The sequence below is a fragment of the Pantherophis guttatus genome, chromosome 16 (genome assembly GCF_059756535.1).
Source record: "Pantherophis guttatus breed Tessera chromosome 16, ASM5975653v1, whole genome shotgun sequence".
Taxonomy (NCBI): Eukaryota; Metazoa; Chordata; class Lepidosauria; order Squamata; family Colubridae; genus Pantherophis; species Pantherophis guttatus.
Window position 1 is genome coordinate 3,806,457 of NC_142078.1, and position 27,918 is coordinate 3,834,374.

The 27,918-nt window shown below is 48.7% G+C and overlaps 3 protein-coding genes across 3 annotated transcripts in view; all 3 read right to left on the reverse strand.

Moving 5' to 3' along the window:
- The window catches only part of LOC148111769 (uncharacterized), a 332,684-nt gene that overhangs the window by 256,382 nt on the left and 48,384 nt on the right, over positions 1 to 27,918 (reverse strand). The window lies entirely within an intron of this gene.
- LOC117658544 (uncharacterized) lies at positions 175 to 6,104 on the reverse strand. The gene is made up of 2 exons (XM_034406672.3): positions 5,849 to 6,104; positions 175 to 5,609 (listed from the first exon to the last, which is right to left on the reverse strand). Exons 1-2 carry the CDS (start codon positions 6,072 to 6,074, stop codon positions 4,117 to 4,119), a joined length of 1,719 nt encoding a protein of 572 aa, XP_034262563.3. The 5' UTR covers positions 6,075 to 6,104; the 3' UTR covers positions 175 to 4,116.
- On the reverse strand, positions 11,091 to 26,331 carry LOC117656517 (uncharacterized). Its single transcript, XM_087879913.1, has 4 exons — positions 26,195 to 26,331; positions 23,378 to 25,967; positions 22,802 to 22,925; positions 11,091 to 16,036 (listed from the first exon to the last, which is right to left on the reverse strand). Exons 1-4 carry the CDS (start codon positions 26,201 to 26,203, stop codon positions 13,690 to 13,692), a joined length of 5,070 nt encoding a protein of 1,689 aa, XP_087736039.1. The 5' UTR covers positions 26,204 to 26,331; the 3' UTR covers positions 11,091 to 13,689.

Genomic DNA, 27,918 nt, shown 5'->3' on the forward strand with positions numbered 1-27,918 from the left:
ATCAAGACCATCAGCCAGGGATGGAGAGGAATGGCTGAGTACATCCGGGAGTTTCGGGACCTGGCTTGCAGGTTCACTGCCTGGCAACAAGACATCCTGGTTGGCTGCTCTCAAGATGGGCTTTTCAAGAACTTTTGTAAACTATTGTAAACTGACCCTTCGGAACAGGGAAAATACGTTTTTAGACATTTTTATTATTTAACAAACAAACAAAAATCATGGGCATGAGAGACTGACATTATAGTGACTTGCAAAACATGTCATATGTTTGAGCTTATGCCCACAGGACACTCAGACTGTATATTTATCAAATGTAAATTTAATGAATTACTAGAAGAAAAAGTAAAGGGTCTGGATGCAACTCTATCTTGAAACTCAATGAAAAAGTGAGAATCCCCAACCTGAACAAGACTACACCAAAATTAAATAGAGAGCAAATAGTTTTTTTTTTATGACCCAATACATGAACAAAAAGAAAAAAAACGATACATCCAAATTGAACACAATGGGGAATAAAAAGTTTCTGGGGGGAAAATGACCCTATGTATGAACGTAAAGAGGAAGACCAATGGAAACGTCACTTTTAGAAGAAAATATGCAGACACCTATAAAAGAGCGCGCGTTCATAAGTTTTTTAAAAAGAGGCACAACCCAGCATTGTGTTGTGGCCTGCCGCTGGCAGCAGACTCAAACAATGAGAAGGCTGGGGAGAAACTTGGGCCAGTCCTGGAGCCTGGGGAAGGCTCTGATGGATGCTCTGCATCGAAAGCGGAGATAGAGCCAGGGCCGTCCGATATTTCCCAGCTGCCTTCGGAGTCAGTGGAGAAGAACAGTTGGGGACTGTTCCATATGCACACATGCACAGAGCTGTTAGGAGAGAACAACTGAGGACAAGGAGTCGACTCGAGAAGAAAGGCACACGTGGACGCTGAATAGCCCCTCCCTGGCTCGGGAATAAATAGAAGGAAAAGGGGAGGAGTGGTCGTAGGAGACAACTGTTCGGATTTCTTTCGGAAGATTTGCGTATCGTGGTTCTTGCCTCAGAGACTGCTTGCCAGAACTTAATTTACAGCTTTGCAGCTGGAAACTCCTGGCCTGGCAAGTATCCCAAGGAACTGATAAGGTCTAGTTAACCCTTTGAAGGAATATTGCCTGGACTTTTCGGTATGTGAATGCCATTAATTCACAGGAGCTAAATAAAGAGGTGGTTTTCGGGACAAGGAGTCTGTTTCTTGGTTCTGCTAAGGCTGGGTCAGAACACATTGGGGGGAAAAAGGCAAATGTTGGTGATAGGAGATTCAATTCTTTGGGGAACATAATCTATAGTCTGCACACCGAACAGCCAATCTAGGAAGGTATGTTGTCCCTCTGGAGCAAAAATCAAAGATGTAACTGAGAAACATACTAAAATAATCAACCCCATGGATTACTACCCCTTTCTTCCCCTAGAGCCGTGATGGCAAACCTATGGTACGCGTGCCGCAGGTGGCACGTGGAGCCATATCTATGGGCATGCAAGCATTGCCCTAGATCAGCTCAGCCCGCATGTGTGCACTGGCCAGCTGACTTTTGGGCCTTTCGGGCCCACTGGAAGTCGGGAAACAGGCTGTTTCTGGCCTCCAGAGGACTTCTGGGGAGTGGGGAAGGCTTTTTTCGCCCTCCCCAGGCTCCTAGAAAGACTCTGGAGCCTGGGGAGGGCAAAAAAATGGGCCTACCGGGCCATCACCTGCCAAAAGTGGGATTGCATGGGGGGGGGTCGCATGTGCATGCACGGGGGGATGGGGCGCATTGAATTATGGGTGTGGGCACATGTGCGCTCGACCCCCCCCATGCTCCCCCCTGCTTTTGGCACGTGATGACAAAAAGGTTAGTCATCACTGTCCTAGAGATTTTAGAAACGAACCAGTGGCGTAAAAACTGCTGTTGTCAAGAGAAATTCGGCTTCCCAGTCCATGGTTTGCATTATTTCGATGAAGGGCTAGAGATGGAATGAATCTCACAAGAACTGGAAAGAATATATTCGGAAATTGAGGCGGGGGGGGAGGTCCAATCTTCAAGAGCTCTAGCACCCGATTCCAACAAAAACCATTAGATAACCAATCATACAAGTTGGTAGGGAGTAAAGAGAAAGAAGAAGAAGAAAAAGGGGAAAACACAGTGAAGTAGAGAGTGATGGAAAGGATGGAAAACCCAGATACAAAGTAGGAGATATAAGAAACATACCCAAGACTCATAAAGGACTCAAATACTTATATATGAATGCTCAAAGTTTAGAGAAAAAACAGAGTGAAGTTGAAATACTAATACACGAAGGTACATATGAATAGTTGCTATTACGGAAACATGGTGGGATGAAACTCATGATTGGGTTGGATGGATTGATTTGTAACTGGCTGACAAACAGCACTCAATGGCTGGTCCTTAGTGGTAATACATCTACATCAGTGGTGGGTTCCTCCCGGTTCGGCCCGGTTCGGCCGAGCCGGTAGCGGTGACGATATGACATCACCAAACCGGTTCTCCCCTCCCGCCCTCCCACCCCCCCCACGTTATTCTTACCTTTTATTTGGTCCCACCCCCAATCTATTGCTGCCTCCTGAGTCCCAGCTGATGACTAGAGGGAAAAAAACTGTTTAAACTCTTGCCGCGGGGCTTCAAAGGGCTGTCCTGCAGCTGATCAGTGTTAAAAGCAAACAAATGAGTCGGGTCGTAAGTGTGAGGATTGGTCGTAAGTGTGAGTCACATGACCTCCAAGCCACGCCCACAAAATAAGCCACGCCCACAGAACCAGTAGTAAAAAAATTTAGAACCCACCCCTGATCTACATGGAGGGAAGGAAGCCGTAGGGTACCAAGGTTCCATCTTAGCCCAGTACCCTTCAATATCTTCATAAACGACTTAAATGAGGGAATAGAAGGGGGGACTCATCAAATTTGCAGATAATACTAAGCGGGCATGAAATTTGATGTGGAGAAAAGTTTTACACCTAGGCAGGAAAAACCAAAGGTACAAGTACAGATTAGACGAAACCTAGTTCAAAAACAGCAATTGTGAGAGTCCTAGTCCTGGAGTAATAATGGACAGTCACTTAAATATGAGTTAGCAGTGTGCAGCCGCTGCCAAAAAAAAGCTAATAGAATCTTTGGTTGTATAAACAGAGGCATAGAATGAACATCACGTGAAATATTAGCACCGCTTTATAAAACCTTAGTAAGGCCACACCTGAATACTACATTCAATTTTGGTCACCACTTTACAGAAGAAGATGTTGAGACTTTGGAAAAAGTGCAAACAAGAGTAATTAGGATGATTAAGGGCCTGGAGACTAAAGCATATGAAGAACGGTTGCTGGAACTAGATATGGCTAGCCTAGAGATAAGGAGGACCCCAAAATTCTTTCCAGCTCTGATTTTCTATTCTGATTTTGATGCTATTCTGATGATAGTGAAAAGAAACATTAGGGTTTATTTTTGTGGAAACACAATGACAGTGTCTGCTAGCAGCCGCAGCCCATGTGAATTGATTACCTCTGTAAGCAGCAGGCAGAAGCAGAGGTGGGGACTAAGGCAGGTGATCCGGAGGCACCTGAAAATCGGTGGAGGCTCATCTTCCTGCGGCAACACCGGCAGAGGTGCAGAGGGAAAGCAGGAGATCCTGATGCACCGTGCAAGCTGAGATATGTGAAGATGAGCCTTCCGAGGCCTGCCGCCAGCTCTGGTCTGACTAATGGCTTTCTCACGGTCTATGCAGTGCATCTGGACTGCGCCTCTGGCTCTGCCTGCTGTCAGCATCGCTCTGTGAAGATAAGCCTCCTGCAGCCGCCCACCGCTCTTGGCCCGAACTCTCTGCTTTCCCACAGCCTGCACAGTGAGTACAGATCGTCTGCCTCCCCGCCTCTTCTTCGGCCACACCTGTGCTGATTGGACTGTGGCTGCTATCAGACACCGTTGGCCCACATGCGCTTACCGCTCCCGTGATGGCCATGCCCACCCGCCTTAAGTAAGGCTTATTTTTTGGGTACGCTCACGCTTACAAATCCGGCTAAGGCTTATTTTCTGGAAAACGTCGTATATGATTTTTCTATTGTGTGGATTCTTTGACATCTACAAAGACTTCTTATTCAGAGAAACTCTTTCTACATTTATATGGTTTCTCTCCTGAATGAATCCTTTGATGTCTATAAAGGCTGCTGCTTTGGTTGAAGCTCTTTCCACACTCCAGGCACTTATGAGGTTTTTCTCCTGTGTGGATCCTTTGATGTGTATAAAGGTTGCTCCTCTGACTGAAGCTTGTTCCACATTCAAGGCATTTATAAGGTTTTTCTCCCATGTGGATTCTTTGATGTCTATAAAGGTGTCCCCTCTGACTGAAGCTCTTTCCACACTCCAGGCACTTATGAGGTTTTTCTCCCACATGGATTCTTAGATGACTTTGAAGATGGTCATTTCTTTTGAAGGATTTTTCACATTCTGGGCATTCGTATTTCTTTTCTCCTGAGTGGGTTCTTAGATGTCTTTGAAGACGGTCACTTCTTTTGAAAGATTTTTCACACTCTGTGCATTTAAATGGTTGCTCTCCTGAGTGGATTCTTAGATGATTTTGAAGGATTTGAATTGTTTTAAAGGATTTTTCACTTTTCGGGCATCGATATTTCTCTTCTCCCTCCTGGATCCTTCGGGGTCTCCCAGGTCTTCCAAAGGACCCTCCGCCCTCCTGGCATTTCTTCAGTTTCTCTCCCCAATCAGTCCTTTGATGCTTATAAAGGTTGCTCCTCCAACTGAAGCTCTTTCTACACTCAAAGCATTTATGAGGTTTTTCTCCTGTGTGGGTCCTTTGATGTTGTGTAAGATCTCCTCTCTGACTGAAATTCTTTCCACACTCAAAGCATTTATGTGGGTTTCCAACTGAGTGTTTTTTAAGGTGGTTTTCAAAACATCCATTTGTTTTGAAGGATTTTTCGCATTCCGGGCACTGATGTTCCTTTCCTCCCTCCTGGATCCTTTGGGGATCTCCAGGTCTTCCGAAGGATCCTCCGCCCTCCAGGTATTTCTTCGGTGTCTCTATCAAATGGATCCTTTGATGTCTATAAAGGTTGCTGCTATGACTGAAGCTCTTTCCACACTCCAGGCATATATGAGATTTTTCTCCTGAGTGGATCCTTTGATGTCTATAAAGGCTGCTCCTCTGACTGAAGCTCTTTCCACACTCCAGGCACTTATGAGGTTTTTCTCCTGAGTGGATTCTTAGATGACTTTGAAGATGGCCATTTCTTTTGAAGGTTTTTCCACATTCCGGGCACTGATGTTTCTTTCCTCCTTCCTGGATCCTTCGGGGCTTTGGGGGTTTTCCGAAGGATCCTCCGCCCTCCAGGCCCGTCTCGGGGTCTCCGCCCGTTTCCTCCTCCCGCATCGCTCTCCAAGCAGCCGCCTTTCCCGGGCTCCCCCTGGGCTCCTCCCTCCTGCAGCCCCGGAGCCCCCCGGCCTTTCCTCGCCGTCTCTCGGGGAAGCTGTGCCAGGACCGGGCAGGGCTGCTCCGTGGGGCCCACTCTCCTCCTCCTCCTCCTCTCGGCCGGCGCCTCTTTCCTGCATCCGCCGCCATCCTCCGTCCTCCTGCAGGGGAGAGAGAGAGAAGAGGGTCACGGCTGCGTCCCCTTCCCCGCAGGGGAGGCGCAGGCCCAAGCCCCCGCCTCCCACGGGCCTCCCGGGCATTCTCCCAGCGGACACGGCCTCCTTCCCAGCCTCCCGTCTCCCGCCCTGCCCGCCGCCCAGACTAGGCCTCGGGCTCCCGGACCTGCCCTCTCCAGAGAGACCCTCCCGGACTTCAACTCCCAGCATTCCCTGCGCCAAACCTGCACTCGGCCGCGTGCGCAAGCTCTCCGATTCCGAAAGTAAGGGCCAAACCGGCCTTCTTTCCTTTTCAGCCAAGTTCAGCCTCTTCCTCCTGCATCCGGGTTCTTCTATCGCCAATTTAAGAGGCTCCCTCGATGCCAGTTTTGTTTCCTCGGCAGGGACCGCCCCAAGATGTCCTCCAGCCAATCGCCGCCGTCCCCAGAGCGACCAATCGGAGTCCGCCATTCCTTCAATGAGCCAGAGGGCGCCTGCGTGGTGTCAAGTGCTTTTCTGGACCCCCCCCCGCCGCGCAGGTTGGATTGGGGGGGGTCCCTTTGATCTTTGGGGTCCGGTCTTCCCCCCCCTCCGCCCCCTCCCCGCATCCAGGCAGGTGGAGGTTGAGGGGCATTTGTGGGGCTGCGGCTTTCCCCCTCCCCATCCCATCCAGGGTCCCTCCCTAGACAAGGCGGGGGGGTGGAAATATGGGGGGGGCACCCAGGCAGGCGGGGCTGAGGGGTCTCCCCTTCCTCCTGGGGGGCTCCAGCCAGGCTCCTCCGGGGCCTCCAGGCAGAGAGACCGAGGGGGCTCCTCCCTGTAGCTCCTGACCCCCCCTTTCCCGCTTCCTCCCCCCCCCCAAAGACCCCCTTGCAAATCTGCAGGGGGGAAATCCCCTCCAGGACCCCCCCCTCCATTAATATGTGGACCCCTTCAGCCTCTGCTGAGCCCCTGAGGTCGAAGCCTCCAGGAAGGCAACCTTTCCCCCCCATTGCAGCCCCCCCCCAAGCTCTGCCCCCTCCCCTTAAATGCGCCGTAGCTGGAGGACCCCCACCGCCTTGGGTTGGTGGGGGGGGGCTTTTCCTATTTAAATCCTGGGCCCCAAAGGCTGGAGGGGGTCCTGGCCCTGCTCCTCTCTTGCACTGCAGCTTCTCCTGGGCTGGGAGGGGATCCTGATTGAGCAACTCCATAAGTTTTTAAACTTTTATGCCCCCCCCTCCCTCTGGCCAAGAGCAACTTTTTAAGATTTGACATCATTTTAATGTTCTTGTTTTACCTGGGGAAAGGTGATGCTGGAGCCCAGTGAGGTCCTCAAGGGGTTTTTAGGTGCATGTAGGAAGTTCCCTTGTCAGCTAACAGAATAAGAACAACGGAGCGGGAAGGGGCCTTGGAGGTCTTTTAGTCCAACCCCCTGCTCATGCAGGCCTCATCCCAAAGGTGCTTTTTCAAGAGGGAACTGGTCTTCATTTGCTTCTTTGAAGATGTTTCGCTTCTCATCCAAGAAGCTTCTTCAGTTCTATGGTACCGAAGAAGCTTCTTGGATGAGAAGCGAAAAGCCTTCAAAGTGCCACTCAGGCACTCAGAGCCTGAGTAGCGTAGGAGGCTAATGCCTCCTACTAAGGCAGCATTTAACATCCAGCTGCCTGCAATTACTGCGAGTTCAATTCTCACCAGGCTCAAGGTCAACTCAGCCTTCCATCCTTTCTAAGGTGGGTAAAATGAGGACCCGGTTTGTGGGGGCAATAAGCTGACTTTGTATAAAATATACAAAAGTATGAAGGCTGTTGCTTAACGCCTTGTAAGCCGCCCTGAGTCTCCGGGGAAGGGCGGCATATAAAAATAAATAATAAAATAAAAAATAAAAGGAAAACCAGCAAGTCCAGTTGCCTCTTGAACAAAGCACCTTTGGCTGCCCTTTAGTTCCAAGACATGAGATTTTTGACATGACTGTATGGCAAGCCCCCCACCCTGGGGTTCCCCCCCCCCATTCATTCTATAACCCATTGGGTCCATCAGTCACCGGAGGATAATTCGAATGGCTCCGGTTGCCCTGCAGAGAGGGGAGAGTGGCATAAGAGAATCTCATGGGCACCAAGTCATGATCTGACCTTGATGGGGGATAACAATGGATTCCCTGCCAGATCACGTTGCCATTGATCTGGTAAGATCAAACCAGCGTGTGACGACCACTGTTCTGAGTCAGCCTGGGATGGGCCCATGACTGCCATGATCTCTTAGATTGCTTCTGAAGCCAGGGGTGGCAAACGGAAGTCCACCAGGACCATGAGCCTGGAGAGCAGGGCAGATGGTACAGTAGTATCCACACTATCCCAGCTTAAGAAAGAAGGGTCTCCCAACCAGAAACCTGGGGAGCGAAGCCCCTGACCGCCAAAAGAGATTCTTGGATGACCACTGCCACTTGCTTCCCATGCCCAGGGGCTCAGCTGGTGCAAAATCCTAAACCTGGATGGACGCATTTCGTGACGGGCCTCAGAGATGCATGGGTGGTCAACTGACTTCTCATCAATAAAGTCTTGGATAATTTGGGATCTTATTGGCTGACCTGGCATTCACCAGGAGCAACAGCCAAGCCTTAGGGCAGTGTTTCTCAACCTGGACAACTTGGAAGATGAGTGGACTTCAACTCTCAGAATTTGGGAGTTGAAGTCCACTCACCTTCAAGTGGCCAAGGTTGAGAAACACTGCCCTAGGGCCTCAGTGGAATTGCTCTCCAAGGCTTGGGAGTGAATCCAAGGGCCCAGAGCACACCACCAGTATTCCAAGACTCTCAACCTGTCACTTTATTTATTTTATCTGTTTTAATTTGTATACTGCCCTTCTCCAAAGACTCAGGGCGCTGAACAGCCAGAATAAAACAGAACATACAAAATTTAAAAACAGTTTAAAAATAATTAAATATTTTGGGCCGCAAATTAAAACACCCCAATTAAAATCAATTAAATTTAACCAAAACTGTGGGATCAAGTTTTCAGGGCCCCACAAAAAGTCTGGAGGTCTGGTATTGTACGTATGTCTGAGGGGAGGTCGTTCCAGAGGGCGGGCGCCGCCACAGAGAAGGCTCTACCCCTGGGGGTCGCCAGCCGACACTGTCTGGCGGACGGCACCCTGAGAAGGCCCTCTCTGTGCGAGCATACTGGCCGGTGGGAGGCAATTGGTGGCAGAAGGCGGTCTCGTAAATACCCCGGCCCTAAGCCATGGAGCACTTTAAAGGTGGTCACCAGCATCTTGAAGCGCACCCGGAAGACCACTGGGAGTCAGTACAGCTCGCGCAGGAGAGGTGTCACATGGGAGCGCCCCATCGCTCCCATAATCCCCCGCGCGGCCGCATTCTGGACCAGCTGGAGCCTCGGGGTGCACCCCAGGGGGAGCCCCATGTAGAGAGCATTGCAGTAGTAGAAGGCAATTGAAGAATAACATTCCCTCTGGCACTGCAAGCTTTTTTTGTGCCTAGGCATATGATATAGCTTATGCAAGTGACTTTAGGGAAACAAAGCTATACTTGGCCAAAAAGGCGCTGGTGGGGACAATGCTGTTCGCCCTGCACCAGCCACCCCATGCCTTCCAGCCCCCCTGGTCCAAGGCCTCTGTACCAGCCAAAGAACACCCAGCGAGGTCAGAGGCCCACTTCGAAGGACCCAACTGCCATCTTTACCGTGGGGGCTGCCAAAGCCTTCTGGATTATTGAATGGAATGAGATCAGGGCAACAACTGCACCACAGACAGGAAGAAGGGCAGCAAAGGTTTTCCCACCATCCGCTGTCCCTCAGCAGCCCAGACACGCTCAGCAGCAGCTCTTCCTTGGAGTGCCACTCCTAGCATCCCTGCCAAAGTGAGGCACCAAATTAGAGCCTCACAATAACCTGCCCATGTAGTCTGGCCAAGATGCGCTAGAACTTGAGATATCTTGGCCAGCCCAGATAATTTTGATTCGATTCACACAACACTACTCTCTCCATGGGATCCAAGACCTACATTCAAATCTCCTAAGCGTGGCAGTGTTGAGAAGAGCTGGCCTATCAGTTGCCCCCTCTCTGGGGCAATCCTGGTTCCAGCTGAAACCCTTCCTGAAGGAGAATAAGGAGCCAGAAACTGCCCTCATAAAAATATAGGTTGTGGCCACACACAGAACCACCTTGTTCTGGTCCAGTCAAACACCATGAGAAATACTGGGCCCAGTTTGAGCCCCTCAAATACTATTTCACAAGTTTCAGAGGACGAGGTGAATGATCCAATCCACCTGTCGTAGCAAAAAGGGTACCTTTTTATATACGTAAATTCAAATAATCTCAATTTACCGCCGAACTACTGTAGTTAAAACTGACTGAACTAAATGGCATCTACAAGGTGTTCTTGCACAATGTGTTGGGTGTAGAGTTTGATTTATGACTAACCTTCTAAATAAAACAAAATGGCACAGACAAAATTAATGCATGTAGCCTGTGTTGATTTTAAATCTAGAGTTTGATTCCATTTTCAGAGAAATCATTATGACGAACTTGGAAAATACAGTAGAAATAGTTTTTCTCATTGAGCAATTGTATGAAATGTGCTAACCCTCCTCTTCAGAAAAGTCTGCAGGGCTGTATTTGGACCTCCACCTCCTTTAAGGAGCACCTCCACTCCTCGACAGGCCAACTGACCATCTCCTACTTACACCTGCCTCAATCCCTGGGCCCAGATGTACTTCTCCTCCAATACGCTGAGAATATGGCTAGTATCTCACAAAGCTTTCTTGGCCTTAGAGAGTCTCTTGTAGCAGTTTCTGCTGGTAATCAAGAGGACCATTCAGAGAATCCAATTGACTAGTTTCAGATGGCTGGGGATGGTCTTTCTTACATGGCACCAACATTTGGAAAACCCAGATAGATTATATCAAACAATGACAGGGAGGAGCATTTTCACACCTGGAATAAGGAAGGCCAAATTAGCCTTAGTGTCAGGTCCTGCCGTCTGGAGGGGCATTGGGGAGATGGACAAATGGGAAACAAGGTGGGTGGGAAATGACAGGCGATGAAGACCAGAGAAACCCAGAATTGGTTTGCATCAGAGGTTTCATTCCGATGAAGTCGAGGGTCTTTCTTAAGGGACCAGGTTGGGGCAGGTCTGACACCTGGATTCTACCACAGCACACTTGTTTGAATTAGGCACAGAGTTGGCAGATCATTTAAAGGCACCTTTAGAGTAATCTAGCAAAGAGGTTTCCCTTAATGAAAAAAGGAGCCCAGGACAGACTCAGGTTTCATTTTACACTCCATACAGTAGGAAAAGTATAAAACTGTTGACTGTATGGAAGAAATCCTGCTCAGTTACATCAGAGACAGGGACAGTAAGTTAAACATCCTATCATATTAAGCATAACCATTGAAAAGGGCATTGCATTAAAAGGAGAACATTTGCATGGGGAAAGGAATCACATAAAACTATTGTGAAAAGGTACAATTTCAGCCAGTTGAAATGCCTAGCATGTACCATTCAAAACGTTCTTTATTTTGAAGTTAGAAAGTTGAGTGGGGAGGGTCTCCAATCTTCAAGACCTCTAGAACCCGATTCCAAGCAAAAACCGCTAGATAACCATTCATACAAGGAGGCAGGGAGTAAAGAGAAAGAAGGAAAAAAAGGAAAAAAACAGTGAAGTAAAGAGTGATGGAAAGGATGGAAAACCGAGATACAAAGTAGGAGATATAAGAAACATAACCAAGATCCATAAAGGACTCAAATCCCTATATATGAACGCTCAAAGTTTAGGGAAGAAACAGGGTGAAGTTGAAATACTAATACACGAAGGTACATATGATATAGTTGCTATTACTAAAATGTGGTGGAATGAAACTCATGACTGGGTTGGATGGATTGATTTGTAATTGGCTGACACATTGGGTGATCCTTAATGGGAATACATCTACATGGAGGGAAGGAAGCAGTGGGGAACCAGAAGGTTCCGTCTTAGGCCCAGTACCCTTCAATATTTTCATAAATGACTTAGATGAGGGAATAGGAGGAGGACTCATCAAATTTGCAGATAATACTAAAAGGGCAGGAATAGCCAACACCCTAAATTACAGGCTCAAGATCCAGATAGATCTTGACAAACTTGAGCAATGGGCCTTATCCAACAACATGAAATTTAATGTGGAAAAAAGCAAGGTTTTTACACCTGGGCAGGAAAAGTATAGATTAGGCGAAACCTGGTTCAAAAACAGTAATTGAGAGAGGGACCCTGGACTCCCAGTGGACAATTGCTTAAATATGAGTTAACAAAAAGCAGCAGCACCCAAAACAGCTAACTGAATCCTTGGTTGTATAAACAGAAGCACAGAATCAACATCGCGTGAAATTTAGCACCACTTTATAAAACCTTAGTAAGGCCACACCTGAATATTACGTTCAGTTTTGGTCACCACAGTACAAAAAGTTGTTGAGACTTTGGAAAAAGTGCAAAGAAGAGCAACTAGGATGATTAAGGGGCTGGAGACTAAAACATGTGAAGAACGATTGCGGGAACTGGATACAGCTAGTCTAGAGATAAGGACTAGGAGTGACATGATAGCACTGTTCCAATATCTAACAATTAACCAGTGGAACAGCTTTCCTTCAGAAGTTCTGGGTGCAGAGATGAAGGAACTGGAGGGGAGCAGGAAGGAGAGAGAGGGACGGAAGAGTAGGGAGGAAGCAAGGGAAAGGAAGGCAGAGTAGGAGAGAAGGTAAGACGGGGGAAGAGAGGAGGAGAAGGGAAGGGGAAGTAGAGAAGAGAAGAAGAAGGTGGGGAAAGAAAGTTGGAAGGAGAAGAGGGAGAGGCTAGGTTTGAGGAGAGAGATTGCTGTACAATAAAGAAGTGGAAGAAAGGCAGCTCTGAACAAACAAATATAAGTATATTAGGAAAAAGAATAAATTGTTAAAGAATAAAAGAGGACAAATATGTACAACTAGCAAAGTTAGAATTTAGGGATACATGAAGGAGGTGTTTATATATGCAAGTATAGAATTACTGAGGTATATTCAAAAAAAGGAAAGTGGGGGAAGACAATATTGATAAAAATTGTAATTGAGTAAAATGTATTTGAATTTGACTAATTGTATAAGATAAGAAACGACCAACACTGTAAAAAAAAAAAAAAGATGTGGGTGAATGTGGGAGAGGAGAAAAGAAAAAAAACCAATAAAAGGCGAAAGATTTATACGATCTGAAGAGAAACCAGGATAGCAAAAATTTACCCAAATACGAGCCCAAATTGTTGGAAATGTGCCACCATCACGGTACCTTCTATCATATGTGGTGGACATGCCCCAAAGCAACGAAATTTTGGAAAACGATTCGAAGATGGATACAAGAAATAATAGAGGAAAATCTCGATTTGGCACCTGAAACCTTCCTCCTGGGAATATTAAAAAGGGCATATGAGAAAAAAAAGAGGTACCTAATTATGCATATTACTACAGCTGCCAAAATAATATATGCACAGTATTGGAAAGAGAAAGGACTGCCACCGGAAGAGCATGTAATTAGGAAAATATTAGAATGCGCAGAAATGTGTAAACTAACATATGTGATAAACGGAAAAGAGAACTCGGAATATTACACGGTGTGGGAAATGTGATATAAGTGGATAGAAGATAAAAGTAAAAGGAAGAATAAGGGAGGGTGCGACTATTAAAACAATTAAGTAAAGCAGAGAACACCGTGTATATAATCTGTATATATTTATGAACACAGCTAAACCGAATGTTGTTGAATTGTATTATCATGTAACTTAATAAAAAAAAAAACCAATAATTTTTTGTTTTAAAAAAAAGAAGTTGTGGGTGCTTCCTTACTAAATGTTTTTGACAATAGCCACTTGTTTCAAATTGTATAGCGTCTCCTGCTTGAGCAGGGGGTTGGACTAGAAGGCCTCCAAGGTCCCTTCCACCAGTTATTTTGCTATTAATATTCTGTTGCTTTGCATGTACACTGAGAACTTCTGTACGGGAAGAAAATTCGTATATTTAGCATCCCCCCCCCATGTGAATCCTTTCATGTCAATGAAGGTGTCCACCATTAGTAAAGCTCTTTCCACAATCAAGGCATTCATATGGTTTTCCTCGTGTGGATTCCTTCATGAGAATAAAGGTTCTGCTTTGAACTGAAGCTTTCTCCATACTCCAGGCATTTCTGTGATTTTTCTTCCTTATGAATCATTTGATGTCCATACAGAGTCCCTTTCCTATTGAAAGACTTTCCACATTCCAGGCATTTATAGGGTTTCTCTCCTGAGTGGATTCTTCGATGTATGTAAAGGTTTCCTCTCTGATTGAAGCTCTTTCCACACTCCAGGCATTGATACGGTTTTTGTCCAGTGTGGATCCTTTGATGAATGTAAAGGTTTCCTGCCCGATTGAAGCTCTTTCCACAGTCTGGACATTTATGTGGCTTTTCTCCTGTATGAATCCTTTGATGTACATAAAGGGTGCTCCTATGACTGAAGGTCTTTCCACATTGCAGGCATTTATATGGTTTTTCTCCAGTGTGGATCCATTGATGTTTGCTGAGCTTTCCACCGTCGGTAAAGCTCATTCCACACTCCAGGCATTCATATGGTTTTTCTCCTGTGTGGATTCTTTGATGTGCATAAAGACGTCCCTTCCGAGTGAAGCTCTTTCCACAATCTAGGCACTTATGCAGTTTCTCTCCTGAGTGGATTATTTGATGTCTAATAAGGGTGCTCTTGTGAGTGAAGCACTTTCCACACTCCAGACATTGAAATGGTTTCTCTGCTGTGTGGATTCTTAGATGGCTTTTAAGATAGGCATTTGTTTTGAAAGATTTTTCACATTCTGTGCATTGGTATTTCTTTTCTCCCTCATGGATTCTTTGGGGATTGCTGAGTGTTTCGTCTGTTCTCTCACTGAAGCTATTTCCACACCCCGGGTGGTTTTCCTGTTTCTCTCCTAAGTGGATACCTTGATGTGTAGTAAGATGTCCTGTGTGATTGAAGCTCTTTCCAAATTCCAGGCATTGATATGGTTTTTCTCCTGTGTGAATCCTTTGATGGCTATACAGGGATGTTTTACTACTGAAGCTGCTTTCACATTCCATGCATGTATAGGGTTTCTCTCCAGTGTGAATTCTTTGATGGTCATGAAGACGTCCACGCATAGTAAAACTCTTTCCACACTTGAGGCATTTATAGGGTTTTTCTCCTGTGTGAATACTTTGATGCTTATAAAGGTTTCCACCATCAGTAAATCTCTTTCCACACTGCAGGCATATATAAGGTTTTTCTCCCGTGTGGATCCTTTGATGCACATAAAGAGTATTCCTATGACTGAAGCTCTTTCCACACTGCAGGCATTTATGAGGTTTTTCTCCTGAGTGTATTCTTTGATGTCTATAATGGCTGCTCCTCTGACGGAAGCTCTTTCCACACTCAAAGCATTTATAAGGTTGTTCTCCTGTGTGGATTCTTTGATGTTGATTAAGATCTGCTCTCTGGTTGAAGTTCTTTCCACACTCAAAGCATTGGTGTGGATTTCCAACTGAGTGGTTTTTTAGATGGTTTTCAAAATGTCTATTTGTTTTGAAGGATTTTTCACATTCTGGGCATTCGTATGATTTTTCTCCTGAGTGGCTCCTTAGATGGTTTTCCAGATCTCCATTTCTTTTGAAGGATTTTTCACATTCCGGGCACTGATATTTCTTTTCTTCCTCCTGGATCTTTTGGGGATTCCTGTGTCTTCCGAAGGACCCTCCACCTTCCAGGCTTTTATTCGGTTTCTCTCTCCAGTGGGTCCTTTGATGTTTATAAAGGCTGCTCCTCTGAGTGAAGCTCTTTCCACACTCCAGGCACTTATGAGGTTTTTCTCCTGTGTGGATTGTTAGATGTCTACTAAAGCTGCTCCTGTAATAGAAGCTGATTCCACACTCCTGGCATTTAAATGGTTTCTCTCCTGAGTGGATCGTTAAATGGTTTTTCAGATTTCTATTATTTTTGAAGGATTTTTCACATTCTGGGCATCCATATTTCTTTTCTCCCGAGTGGATTTTTAAATGGTTTTCAAGATTTCCGTTCCTTTTGAAGGTTTTTCCACATTCCGGGCACTGATGTTCCTTTCCTCCCTCCTGGATCCTTCGGGGCTTTCGGGGTCTTCGGGAGGAGCCTCCGCCCTCCAGGCCCATCTCGGGGTCTCCGCCCGTTTCCTCTTCCCCGCATCGCCCTCCAGGCAGCCGCCTTTCCCGGGCTCCCCCTGGGCTCCTCCCTCCTGCAGCCCCGGAGCCCCCCGGCCTTTCCCCTCCATCTGCCAGGGAAGCCGCGCCGGGACCGGGCAGGTCTGCTCTGCAGGGCCTGCTCTCCTCCTCCTCCTCCTCTCGGGCGGCGCCTCTTTCCTCCATCCGCCGCCATCCTTCGTCCTCCTGCAGGGGAGAAAGAGAAGACGGTCAAGGCTGCCTCCCCTTCCCCCCAGGGGAGGCCCAGGCACAAGCCCCCCCCCCGCCTCCCACGGGCCTCCCCCCCAGGACTCTCTTGTCCGCAGAGCCCGTCAAAGTGCTACTCCCAGCAATCCCCGCGCTATACCTGCATCCGGGAGCCACTGTCGCCTAATTAGACACCTACTTCCGTCGCTCGTCTGATTGCGCATCTGTGGGCGGGGCCTTTTCTTCCCCTGTAGCTCCCGTATATTTGTCCGATTGCGGAACGTGGGAAGAAAAGTTTCTCCGCAAGGACCGGTGAATATTTGCATGCGGCCGCCTTCTACGCCATCCCATTGGCGGGCCCGCTTTGTGACCCCGCCCCTCGCTTCTTACTGGAGTTGCGCACACGACGCTCGGTGTTTGGGCTCCTCCCCCGCTTTGGCTCCGCCCCTCCGCTGCTGGCTCTTCCCATCCGCGCTCCATTCGCCCTCCGCGGCTCTTCCAAGGCTGGCCTGTCCGCCCTTCCTCCCTTCGTTCGCCCCCCACCCCCCCGGCAACCTGGTCCGTGTTTCAGGCGCGGCTGCGGTCGAGGGGCTGCTCTGAGAGGCGGGTGCAGCCTTCCCTCCGCCGGCCTACCTCGCAGGGTTGTGCGGTGGGGAGACAAAGTGGGGGAAGTCCTGAGGGGCGGATTGGGGGGTGGTCTGCCTTGGCTTTTCTCTGCCCCCCTCCTCTTTCTCCCCCCCATCCCCCTTGCCCACCTCCTGCCCTTCTTCTGGTGCTCCTCCTGCCCCTCCTCTTTTCCCCCCCACCCTCTGCCCCTCCACTTGCTTCCCCCCCCATCCCTCCTGTTCTTCCCCCCCCCCCCGTACCCTCTCCTTCCTCTGGTGCCCCCCACCCCTGCCCCTCTTCTCCCACCCAGCCCTTTTCCTCTTCTCCCCTCACCCCCTGCCCCTCCTCTTTTCCCCCCCACCCCCCCTTTTTCTCCTCCCCCACCCCCTCCTTTTCCTCTTCTCCCCTCAGCCCCTGCCCCTCCTCTTTTCCCCCCCACCCCCTCTTCTTCCCCCCACCCCCTCCCTTTCCTCTTCTCCCCCCTCTTCTATTCCCCCCACCCCCTGCCCCTCCACTTGCTTCCCCCCTGCTCTTCCTCTTCCCCCACCCCCTGCCCCTCCTTTCCACCCTCAGCCCCTCCCCCTCTTCTTTCCCCCGCCTCCTGCCCTTCCTTTTCTTCCCCCCACCCCCTTTTCTCCTCCCACCCCCCCTTCCTTTTCCTCTTCTTCCCCCACCCCCACCCACTTCTTTTCCCACTTCCTGCCCCTCCTCTTCTTTCCACCCCCACTCCCTGCCCCTCTTCTTTTCCCCATCTCCTGCCCTTCCTTTTCTTCCCCCACCCCTTTTTCTCTTCTCCCCACCCCGTCCCTCCACTTGCTTCCCCCCTGCTCTTCCTCTTCCCCCACCCCCTGCCCCTCCTTTCCACCCTCAGCCCCTCCCCCTCTTCTTTCCCCCACCTCCTGCCCTTCCTTTTCTTCCCCCACCCCCCCTTTTTCTCCTCCCCCACCCCCTCCTTTTTCTCCTCCCCACCCCCTCCTTTTCCACTTCTTCCCCCACCCACTTCTTTTCCCACTTCCTGCCCCTCTTCTTTCCACCCCCACCCTCTGCCCCTCCACTTGCTTCCCCCCCCATCCCTCCTGTTCTCCCCCCCCCCCCGTACCCTTTCCTTCCTCTGGTGCCCCCCACCCCTGCCCCTCTTCTCCCACCCAGCCCTTTTCCTCTTCTCCCCTCACCCCGTCCCTCCTTTCCCCCACCTCTTGCCCTTCCTTTTCTTCCCCCCTCCTCTTCCTCTTCTCCCCCCACCCCCTGCCCCTCCTCTTTTCCCCCCTGCCCCTCCACTTGCTTTCCCCCCATCCCTCTTGTTCTTTCCCCCCTTACCCTTTCCTTCCTCTGGTGCCCCCCACCCCTGCCCCTCTTCTCCCACCCAGCCCCTTTCCTCTTCTCCCCTCACCCCCTGCCCCTCCTCTTTCCCCCCACCCCCCTTTTTTCTCCTCCCCCACCCCTCCTTTTCCTCTTCTCCCCTCACCCCCACCCCCTCCTCTTTTCCCCTCCACTTGCTTCCCCCCTGCTCTTCCTCTTCTTCCCCCCTCCTTTTCCTCTTCTCCCCCCACCCCCTGCCCCTCCTCTTTCCACCCCCACCTTCACCCCTGCCCCTCCACTTGCTTCCCCCCTGCTCTTCCTCTTCTTTCCCCCCACCCCCTCCTTTTTCTTCTCCACCTTTTGTACAAAAAGGTGAGAAAATGGGCAGCTTTGGTGATGGGTTTGCTGGCCTCCTACAGACATTTGCCTGGCATGTAGAAAAGGTGGAGCAGGTGAGGTTTGATAGGCACCTGTCATCTCCGTTGGAATTCTGCTGGCTTTAGGACCTCATTCATGCAGGCTAAACTGCCAGTTATTAGGATGAAGACGCCATCCAAGTGGTAGGTTGGATTTCAGAAGGGCTCCTGGACTTTGGGGAAGCTTCCCTCCATTTGTAGGAAATTTATCAACCTTTTATTCCAAGGGGGAAAACGCCAATTCTTCCACTCCATTTCCCTTCTTAGGAAAGGGAAGCTGGCTGAAGATGTGCTCCAGAGAATGTTATTTTTAATTAGCAGTTGATAGTTTTTAATCATGTGGTATCTTTGCTTCTAAACCCAGGCACTACCAGTTTGCTGTGGAGCTGAAAAGAGCTGAATTACCTCCACTGTGAGAGACTTTTACCTTTGTAAACAGGTTTCTTTGCCCACCTGAAAATACAAATACAAACCGCCAAATAATTCAAGCAAAGCAAAAATCGTTCATTAAGGAGGTGGGCTCATGTTTTTTTCCTACAGGGTAAAGAAATATGATGCATGTAATATTCAGTACATGCGACACATCGGTAAGCGAACGATCAAACTAATTCCCTCAATGGACAAATGGCTGCAAAAGTTGATGGGAGTTAGCAAAGATGGTTAAACTTAACTGATTTTTAAAAAAAGAACGTAATTTTACTTCTACTGGGAAACCATTTTTGGAGATTGTGCTTAAGGTAGAAAAAGAAAATAAAGCTTTTGGTTTTTGCTATTAGATTTGATGTTATAGAAGGTATCTTATCTAAAAGTAAAAAGTTGGAAGTTTTATGTTATTTTATTCATTCTACTGCATCAAAAGTCGGTCAGGAAGATCGAGGAAAGAATATGCAGCAAAAAAAGCCATCGATTTGTAGTACAAAACGCAGCCTTTGCCCAGCCCAGCAATGCGTTGCAGTGCCATGCCCCAAGAATGCCCAGCCCTCCTGGGCATAATTGCCTGCACCAACCTCCACTCCGATACCCTTCCTGGCGTCCACTTTACAGTCCAAATCTTACCTTCATCGTCATCTTCCTCCTGCTGCTACTCGCGGATCCAGGCACTAGGCGAGATTGCAGCCCTAAGACTTTAGTTCTTCACCACTGAAGTTGTTTAAGGCCTGTGTGACTTACAGCCACATTATTCTGCTCACCAATCAGAACAAATCGTGAGACGAGGTTTTTTTTTTTTTTGTGGAATCGAAGACACTGCTGCTCGTAATATTACACACCTCTTGAAAAATACGTGTAAGATTATTCAAGTTCAACTATTGGGCATCACAGAACAGCACAATCATTAAACAGAGCATAGCAATGAAGGTAGACTTACAATTCGCTTAGCGCCCATTCGAAGTTGCAATGACACTAAAAAAAAGTGACATGGCTGTTTTCCACACTTATGACCGTTGCAGCATCCCCATGGTTACGTGATCAAAATTCAAGACCCTGGGAACTCATATTTATGACCGTTGATCCCCTCTTGCGACCTCGTCACAAGCAAAGCCGAGTGGAAAACCAGATTCACCGTCTTACTAATTTAACCCCTACAGTGATTCACTTCACAAATGTGGCAAGAAGAGCCGTAAAATGGGAGAAAAGTCCCTTAACAAATTTCTCACTGAACAACATAAATTTTGGGCTCAATTGTGGTCGTCGAGTCGAGGACAACCTGTAAAGGGAATACTAAAGTGGTGTTGTGTGGAAGTTTGCTTACTTTTGAGCAGGGGTGAAATGCTCCCGGTTCGGACCGGATCGCGCGATAGCAAAAATCCCTGCCTCCCCACCCACCCACCCACGCCCCATTGCCCGTCTGAGCCGCGCAATCATCAGAGGCTTTTTTTTTAATTTTTGAAAGCATTTTTTCTACAACCTCTTTGGCTGAAAAAATGCTTTTAAAAGTAAAAAAAAAAAAGCCTCTGACGATCGCGTGGCTCAGCTGGGATCATCAGAGGCTTTTAAAAGCATTTTTTTCTACAACCTCTTCGGCCAAAAAAATGCTTTTAAAAGGAAAAGAAAGCCTCTGCCGATCAGGCCAGTCAGCTGGGATTGTCAGAGGCTTTTTTAAAAAAAGCTTCTGCCGATCAGGCAAGGAGCCTGAGTGGCGTAGGCGGCTAATGCCTCCTACTAAGGCAGCATTTAACATCCAGCTGCCTGCAATTACTGCGAGTTCAATTCTCACCAGGCTCAAGGTCGACTCAGCCTTCCATCCTTTCTAAGGTGGCTAAAATGAGGACCCGGTTTGTGGGGGCAATAAGCTGACTTTGTATAAAATATAGAAAAGTATGAAGGCTATTGCTTAACGCATTGTAAGCCGCCCTGAGTCTCCGGAGAAGGGCGGCATATAAAAATATAAAAAAAAAAAATTAAAAAAAAAAGGTCAGCTGGGATTGTCAGAGGCTAAAAAAAAAAAGCTTCTACCAATCAGGCAAGTCAGCTGGGATCGTCAGAGGCTTTAAAAGCATTTTTTACAACCTCACCAGCCGAAGAGGTTGTAGAAAAAATGGTTTTAAAAGTTAAAAAAAAAAAAAAGTTGGCCACGCGCACCCAGTCACAATTACCCCACACACACCAAGTCACAGCCACAGAACCAGTAGTACCAAATTTTACATTTCACCACTGGTTTCTTTCTCCCCTCCGCTCCCCCCCCCCCCCGCCGTGGCTAGCATCAGTGAGGAGGTCTCATAACACACCACTGGTGGGCATAAAATTTAACAGGGACCTCCAGCAACGGGGGTTCTCCTTGGCAGAGTTTTGGAGCTACATGTAGGAGTATGGTCTGGGAAGAACCATGGAAGGTGCCAAAGTGAGACGTGTCCCTGTGGCCCTAGAAGGGGCCACTTCACAGTGGAGAATCACTCTCCACAAGGAGGATACCCTGGAGCTGAGAAAATTCAACACCTTCACGGTGTCCTTCACAAGCGGTTCAAGGACCCCCCCCCCGGCCAACCATAAAACTGAAGGTCGCATCAACACCATCAGCCAGGGATGGAGAGGAGTGGCCGAGTGCATCCGGGAGTTTCGTGACCTGGCTTGCAGGTTTACTGCCTGGCCACAAGACATCCTGGTTGGCTGCTCCCAAGATGGGCTGAATGATGTCAGGGTGAAGAACTTCAGTAAACTATTGTAAATTGACCCTTCGCAACAGGAAAAATAAGTTTTTAGACATTTTTATTATTTAACAAACAAACAAACATCATGGGCATGAGAGACTGACATTATAGTGATTTGCAAAACATGTCATATGTTTGAGCTTATGCCCACAGGATACTCAGACTGTATATTTATCAAATGAAAATCCTAAGAAAAAGTAAAGGGTCTAGAAGGAACTCTATTTTGAAACTCAATGAACGAAGAGAGAAATCCCAACCTGAAAAAGAAGACTACACGTTACGCACAGTCACTCATGCCCTCGTCACCTCTCGTCTGGACTATTGTAACGCTCTCTACATGGGGCTCCCCTTGAGGTGCACCCGGAGGCTCCAACTGGCGCAGAGTGCGGCCGCGCGGGTGGTTATGGGAGCAACGTGGAGCTCCCATGTAACACCTCTCCTGCGCGAGCTGCATTGCCTCCCGGTGGTGTTCCGGGTGCGCTTCAAGGTTCTGGTTACCACCTTTAAAGCGCTCCATGGCTTAGGACCTGGTTACTTACGGGACCGCCTACTACCATCAATAGCCTCCCATCGACCAGTACACTCCCACAGAGAGGGGCTCCTCCAGGTGCCGTCAACCAAACAATGTCGGCTGTCGGCCCCTAGGGGGAGAGCCTTCTCTGTGGGGGCACCGACGATCTGGAATGAGCTCCCCCCAGAGATACGGAGGATTCCGGACCTGCGCACCTTCCGCCGCGAGCTGAAGACGCTTTTATTTCATCAAGCTGGCCTCGCCTAAATCTTCTCCCTTTTAAGTGTAAATTTTAAATTTTTACTGTATTTTAAAATATGGGTATTTAAAATTATGGGTATTAATTCAGCCAAATTTATTTAATTCATTTTATTCGATTTTAAATTTTGTATATCTATGTGTTTTATTTCATGGCTGTGCACCGCCCTGAGTCCTTCGGGAGTAGGGCGGTATAGAAATTCAATAAAAACTAAACTAAAACTAAAACTAAACTACACCAAAATTAAACACAATAGAGAGCAAACTACTTTTTTAAAAAAAAAAAATTATACTGTTTTCATGTGGATTTATTGATGTGAATAAAGGTTCTCCTTTGACCTGAAGCTTTTCCCACAGTCCAGGCATTTATATGGTTTTTCTCCTGTGTGAATCATTTGATGTTTATAGAGCTACTCTCATATTGAACCACATTACATATTCCAGGCATTTATAAAATTTTTCTCTAGTGTGGATTCTTTGATGTTGACAAAGGTTTACATCCTTAGTTAAGCTCTTGCCCCACTCAAGGCATTTACCATGTTTCAGTTGATTACCTGTGTAACCAGCAGGTGGGAGTAGAGGTGGGGGGGTAAAGCAGGCTGCTCAGCATGGGCAAGCTGAGAGTCAGTGGGCTAGAGCTGTGGCCGGCCATGGGAGGCTCATCTTCCCTCAGTGACCCTGGCAGACGGAGGCAGAGGGGCAGGGGAAGGCAGGTGATCTCGATGCGCTGTGCGAGCTGCAGCCAAGCTGAGAGATGTAAAGTTGAGTCTCCTGCAGTAGGCTTTTTAAAGATCTCTGCAGCGCATCTGGATTGCTTGCCTAACCCCCTGCGCCTCTGCCTCCGTCTGCTGCCAGTGTCGTTGCGTGAAGATGAGCCTGCCACAGCCACCCGCTGATTCTGGCAGACTTGGCTTTCCTAGAAAAGCCTACCCCTCTGCCTCTGCTTCCACCTGCTGCTTGCACAGGTAATCAACTCACCTGTGCTGTGTGGGCTGCAGCTGCTGCCAGACAACATCGGATGACAAGGGTTTGCTGTCTCCTGTGCTGGCCATGCCCACCCCCCTTCACTGGGCCTTATTTTTGGGGGCAGGGCTTATATTAGGCGCATGCTTAAAAATCAGGCTAGGGTTATTTTGTGGGAAACGTGGTATTTGATGTTTCTCCAGTGTGGATTCTTTGATGCGTATAGAGACTTCTGTTTGCAGAGAAACACTTTCCACACTTTAGACATTTATATGGTTTTCCAGTATGGATTCTTTGATGTATGTAAAGGTTTCCTCTCCGATTAAAGCTCTTTCCACATTCCAGGCATTTATGTGGTTTTTCTCCTGTGTGAATCATTTGATGTGTATACAGAGTTCCTCTCATATTGAAACACTTTCCACATTCGAGGCATTTGTGTGGTTTTTCTCCAGTATGAATCATTTGATGTCTATACAGAGTTCCTCTAATATTGAAACATTTTCCACATTCCACGCATTTATATGGTTTTTCTCCAGTGTGGATCCATTGATGTTTGCGGAGATTCCCACTGTCAGTAAAGCTCATTCCACACTCCAGGCATTCATATGGTTTTTCTCCTGTGTGGATTCTTTGATGTGCATAAAGACGTCCCTTCCGAGTGAAGCTCTTTCCACAATCTAGGCACTTATGCAGTTTCTCTCCTGAGTGGATTATTTGATGTCTGTTAAGGGTGCTCTTGTGAGTGAAGCACTTTCCACACTCCAGACATTGAAATGCTTTCTCTGCTGTGTGGATTCTTAGATGGTTTAGAAGACCTCTATTCGTTTTGAAAGATTCTTCACATTCTGTGCACTGATATTTCCTTTCTCCTTCATGGATTCTTTGGGGATTCCCGAGTCTTTTGTCTGTTCTCCTGTCAGTGAAGCTCTTTCCGCACCCCAGCCGGGTTTTTTGTTTTTCTCCTAGGTGGACTCTTTGATGTGTAATAAGGTGTCCTGTGTGATTAAAGCGCTTTCCACACTCCGGGCATTTATATGGTTTTTCTCCTGTGTGAATCCTTTGATGTTTACGGAAGTTCCCACCATCCATAAATCTCTTTCCACAGTCCAGGCATTTATACGGTTTCTCTCCTGAGTGGATCCTTTGATGTAAATAAAGGTTAGTCTTCTGACGGAAACTCTTTCCACACTCCAGGCATTTATACGGTTTCTCGCCTGAGTGGATTCTTCTATGTCTATAAAGGCTGCTTCTCTGACAGAATCTCATTCCACAGTCCAGGCATTTATACGGTTTCTCTCCTGAGTGGATCCTTTGATGTAGATGAAGATTGCTCCAATGACCGAAGCTCTTTCCACACTCCACGCATTTATACGGTTTTTCTGCTGAGTGGGTTCTTTTATGTCTGTAAAGGCTGCTCCTATCATTGAAGCTCTTTCCACACTCCAGGCATTTATTCGGTTTGTCTCCTGACTGGATTGTTTGATGTCTACAAGGGCTGCTCCCGTCATTGAAGCTCTTTCCACACTCCAAGCAATTGTTCGGTTTCTCTCCCAAGTGGATTCTTTGATGTCTACTAAAGCTGCTCCTGTGATTGAAGCTCATTCCACACTCCAGGCATTTATGAGGTTTCTCTCCTGAGTGGATTGTTAGATGGCTTTGAAGATGGTCTTTTCTTCTGAAGAATTTTTCACATTCTGGGCATTGATATTCCTTTTCTCCTGAGTGGATGCTTAGATGGAGTTGGAGATGTCCATTTCTCTTGAAGGTTTTTTCACATTCTGGGCACTGATATTTCTTTCCTCCCTCCTGGATCCTTTGGGGACTCCCGGGTCTTCCGAAGGACTCCCCGGCCTCCAGGCATTTATTTGGTTTCTCTTCTGAGTGGATTCTTAAATGTTTTTCAAGGATTTGAATTGTTTTGAAGGATTTTTCACATTCCCAGCATTCGTAAGTTTTTTGTAAATGGATTCTCTTGTGTCTATAGAAGCTGCTCATATGATTGAAGCTCTTTCCACACTCAGAGCATCTATGAGGTTTCTCTCCTGTGTGGATTCTTACATGGTTTTCAAGATCATTATTTGATTTGAAGGATTTTTCACATTCCCGGCACTGATATTCCTTTTCTCCTGAGTGGATGCTTAGATGTCTATAAAGGCTTTCCCTCACACTGAAGCTCTTTCCACATTCCAAGCATTTATGTGGTTTCTCTCCAGTGTGGATCCTTTGATGTGTATTAAGGCTTTCCCTCAGATTGAATCTCTTTCCGCACTCCAGGCATTCATATGGTTTTTCTCCGGAATGGATCCTTTGATGTCTAGAAAGGTTTCCCAACTGAGTGAAGCTCTTTCCACATTCTAGGCATGTATGAGGTTTTTCTCCTGAGTGGATCCTTAGATGTTTTTCAAGATGGTCGTTTCTTTTGAAGGATTTTTTGCATTCCGGGCACTGACGTTCCTTTCCTCCCTCCTGGATCTTTCGAGGCTTTGGGGGTCTTCTGAAGGAGCCTCCGCCCTCCAGGACAGTCTCGAGTTCTCCGTCCGTTTCCTTCTCCCCGCATTGCCCTCCAGGCAGCCGCCTTTCCCGGGCTCCCCCTGGGCTCCTCCCTCCTGCAGCCCCAGAGCCTCCCGGCCTTTCCCCACCGTCTCCCGGGGAAGCCGCGCCAGGACCGGTCAGGACAGCTCCGCGGGGCCCGCTCTCCTCCTCCTCCTCCTCTCGGGCGGCGCCTCTTTCCTGCATCCGCCGCCATCCTCCGTCCTCCTGCAGGGGAGAAAGGGAAGAGGGTCACGGCTGCATCCCCTTCCCCGCAGGGGAGGCCCAGGCCCAAGCCCCCGCCTCCCACGGGCCTCCTCGAGGCTGAAACGGCCTCCTTCCCAGCATCCCCAAGCGAGACGAGGCCTCGGCCTTCCCATCTTGCTCGCCTCCCTCCCTCCCCTTTCCGGAGATGCCCTCCTGGACTGCAACTCCCAGCATCCCTTGCGCCGAACCTGCATCATCCTGTCTCTTCTATCGGCGACTCAGGCAGCTCCACGGGTCTCGGTTTAGTTTTCCGGAAGTGGAGGCGACGCTCTTTCGCGTAGGAAGGCCGAAGCTCCGCCTGTTCCTGTGGAGAGACCGCCCTAAGCGGTCCTCCTGCCAATCACCGCCGTTTCCAGAACGGCCAATCGGCGTCTTCCTTCCTTTATGTGAGCAAGATGGCGCCTGCGCGTTCCCGAGAGTTGTGAGAGTTCCGGGCGGTGGTGGGCCGAGGGGGTCCCGTTGAATTTTGGGGTCTCCCCGCATCCAGCAGGGGGCCGTTTTGGGGCTGAGGCTTTCTTCCCATAGGCAAGGAGGGGTGGGGGGGGGCGGAAACACCATTCCTTCGGAGGGACCGCCCCAAGGAGTCCTGCAGCCAATCGGCGCCGTCCCCAGAGCGACCAATCGGCGTCCTCCATTTTCAGTCACGCAGAGTGCGCCTGCGCGGTGCCGTTTCCCTTTCTGTTCTCGGGCGGAAGTGACACTTGGGGGGATTTTTCCTTTGATCTTTGGGGTCCCTCTTCTCCCCCTCCCCCCTGAATCCAGGCAGGCGGAGGTTGGGGGGCCCTTCTGCGGCTCTGACTCCCTCCCTTCCCCCAACCGGAGTCCCTCCCTAGACAAGGCGGGGGGGTGGAAATATGGGGGGGGCACCCAGGCAGGCTGGGCTGAGGGGTCTCCCCTTCCTCCTGGGGGGCTCCAGCCAGGCTCCTCCGTGGCCTCCAGGCAGAGAGACCGAGGGGGCTCCTCCCTGCAGCTCCTGACCCCCCTTTTCCCGCTTCCTCCCCACCCAAAGACCCCCTTGCAAATCTGCAGGGGGGAAATCCCCTCCAGGACCCCCCCATTAATATGTGGACCCCCTCGGCCTCTGCTGAGGTCGAAGCCTCCAGGAAGGAGAACCTTTCCCCCCCCCCCATTGCAGCCCCATCCAGCTCTGTCCCTCTCCCCTTAAATGCGCCGTAGCTGGAGCACCCCCACTGCCTTGGGTTGGGGGGGGGGCTTTTCCTATTTAAATCCTGCGCCCCAAAGGCTGGAGGGGTTCCTGGTCCTGCTCCTCTCTTGCTCTTCAGCTTCTTCTTGGCTGGGACGGGATCCTGATTGAGCAACTCCATAAGTTTTTAAACTTTTATGCCCCCCCCTCTCGCCAAAAGCAACTTTTTAAGATTTGACATCATTTTAATGTTCTTGTATTTGCAGTAAATACCTGGGGTAAGGTGATGCTGGAGCCCAGTGAGGTCCTCAAGGTGCTTTTAGGCGTATGTAGGAAGTTCCCTTGTCAGCTAACAGAATAAGAACAGCTGAGCTGGAAGGGCCCTTGGAGGTCTTCTAGTCTGACCCTCTGCTCGTGCAGGAGGCCTCATCCCCAAGGTGCTTTTTCAAGAGGCAACTGGGCTTCATTTGCTTTTCTTTGAATATGTTTCACTTCTCATCCAAGAAGCTTCTTCAGTTCTATAGTACTGAAGAAGCTTCTTGATGAGAAGCGAAATGCCTTCAAGCTCCCCCCCCCCACTCTCCCAGGCTTTTCCCCAGTTCCCTCTGTAACCCATTGGGTTCATCAGTCATCGGAGGAGGATCATTCAAATGGGCCTGAAGAAGGGGGAGAGTGGCATAAGAGAATCTCACAGGCACCAAGTCATGATCTGACCTTGACGGGGGATAATAATGGATTCCCCGCCAGATCACATTGCCATTGATCTGG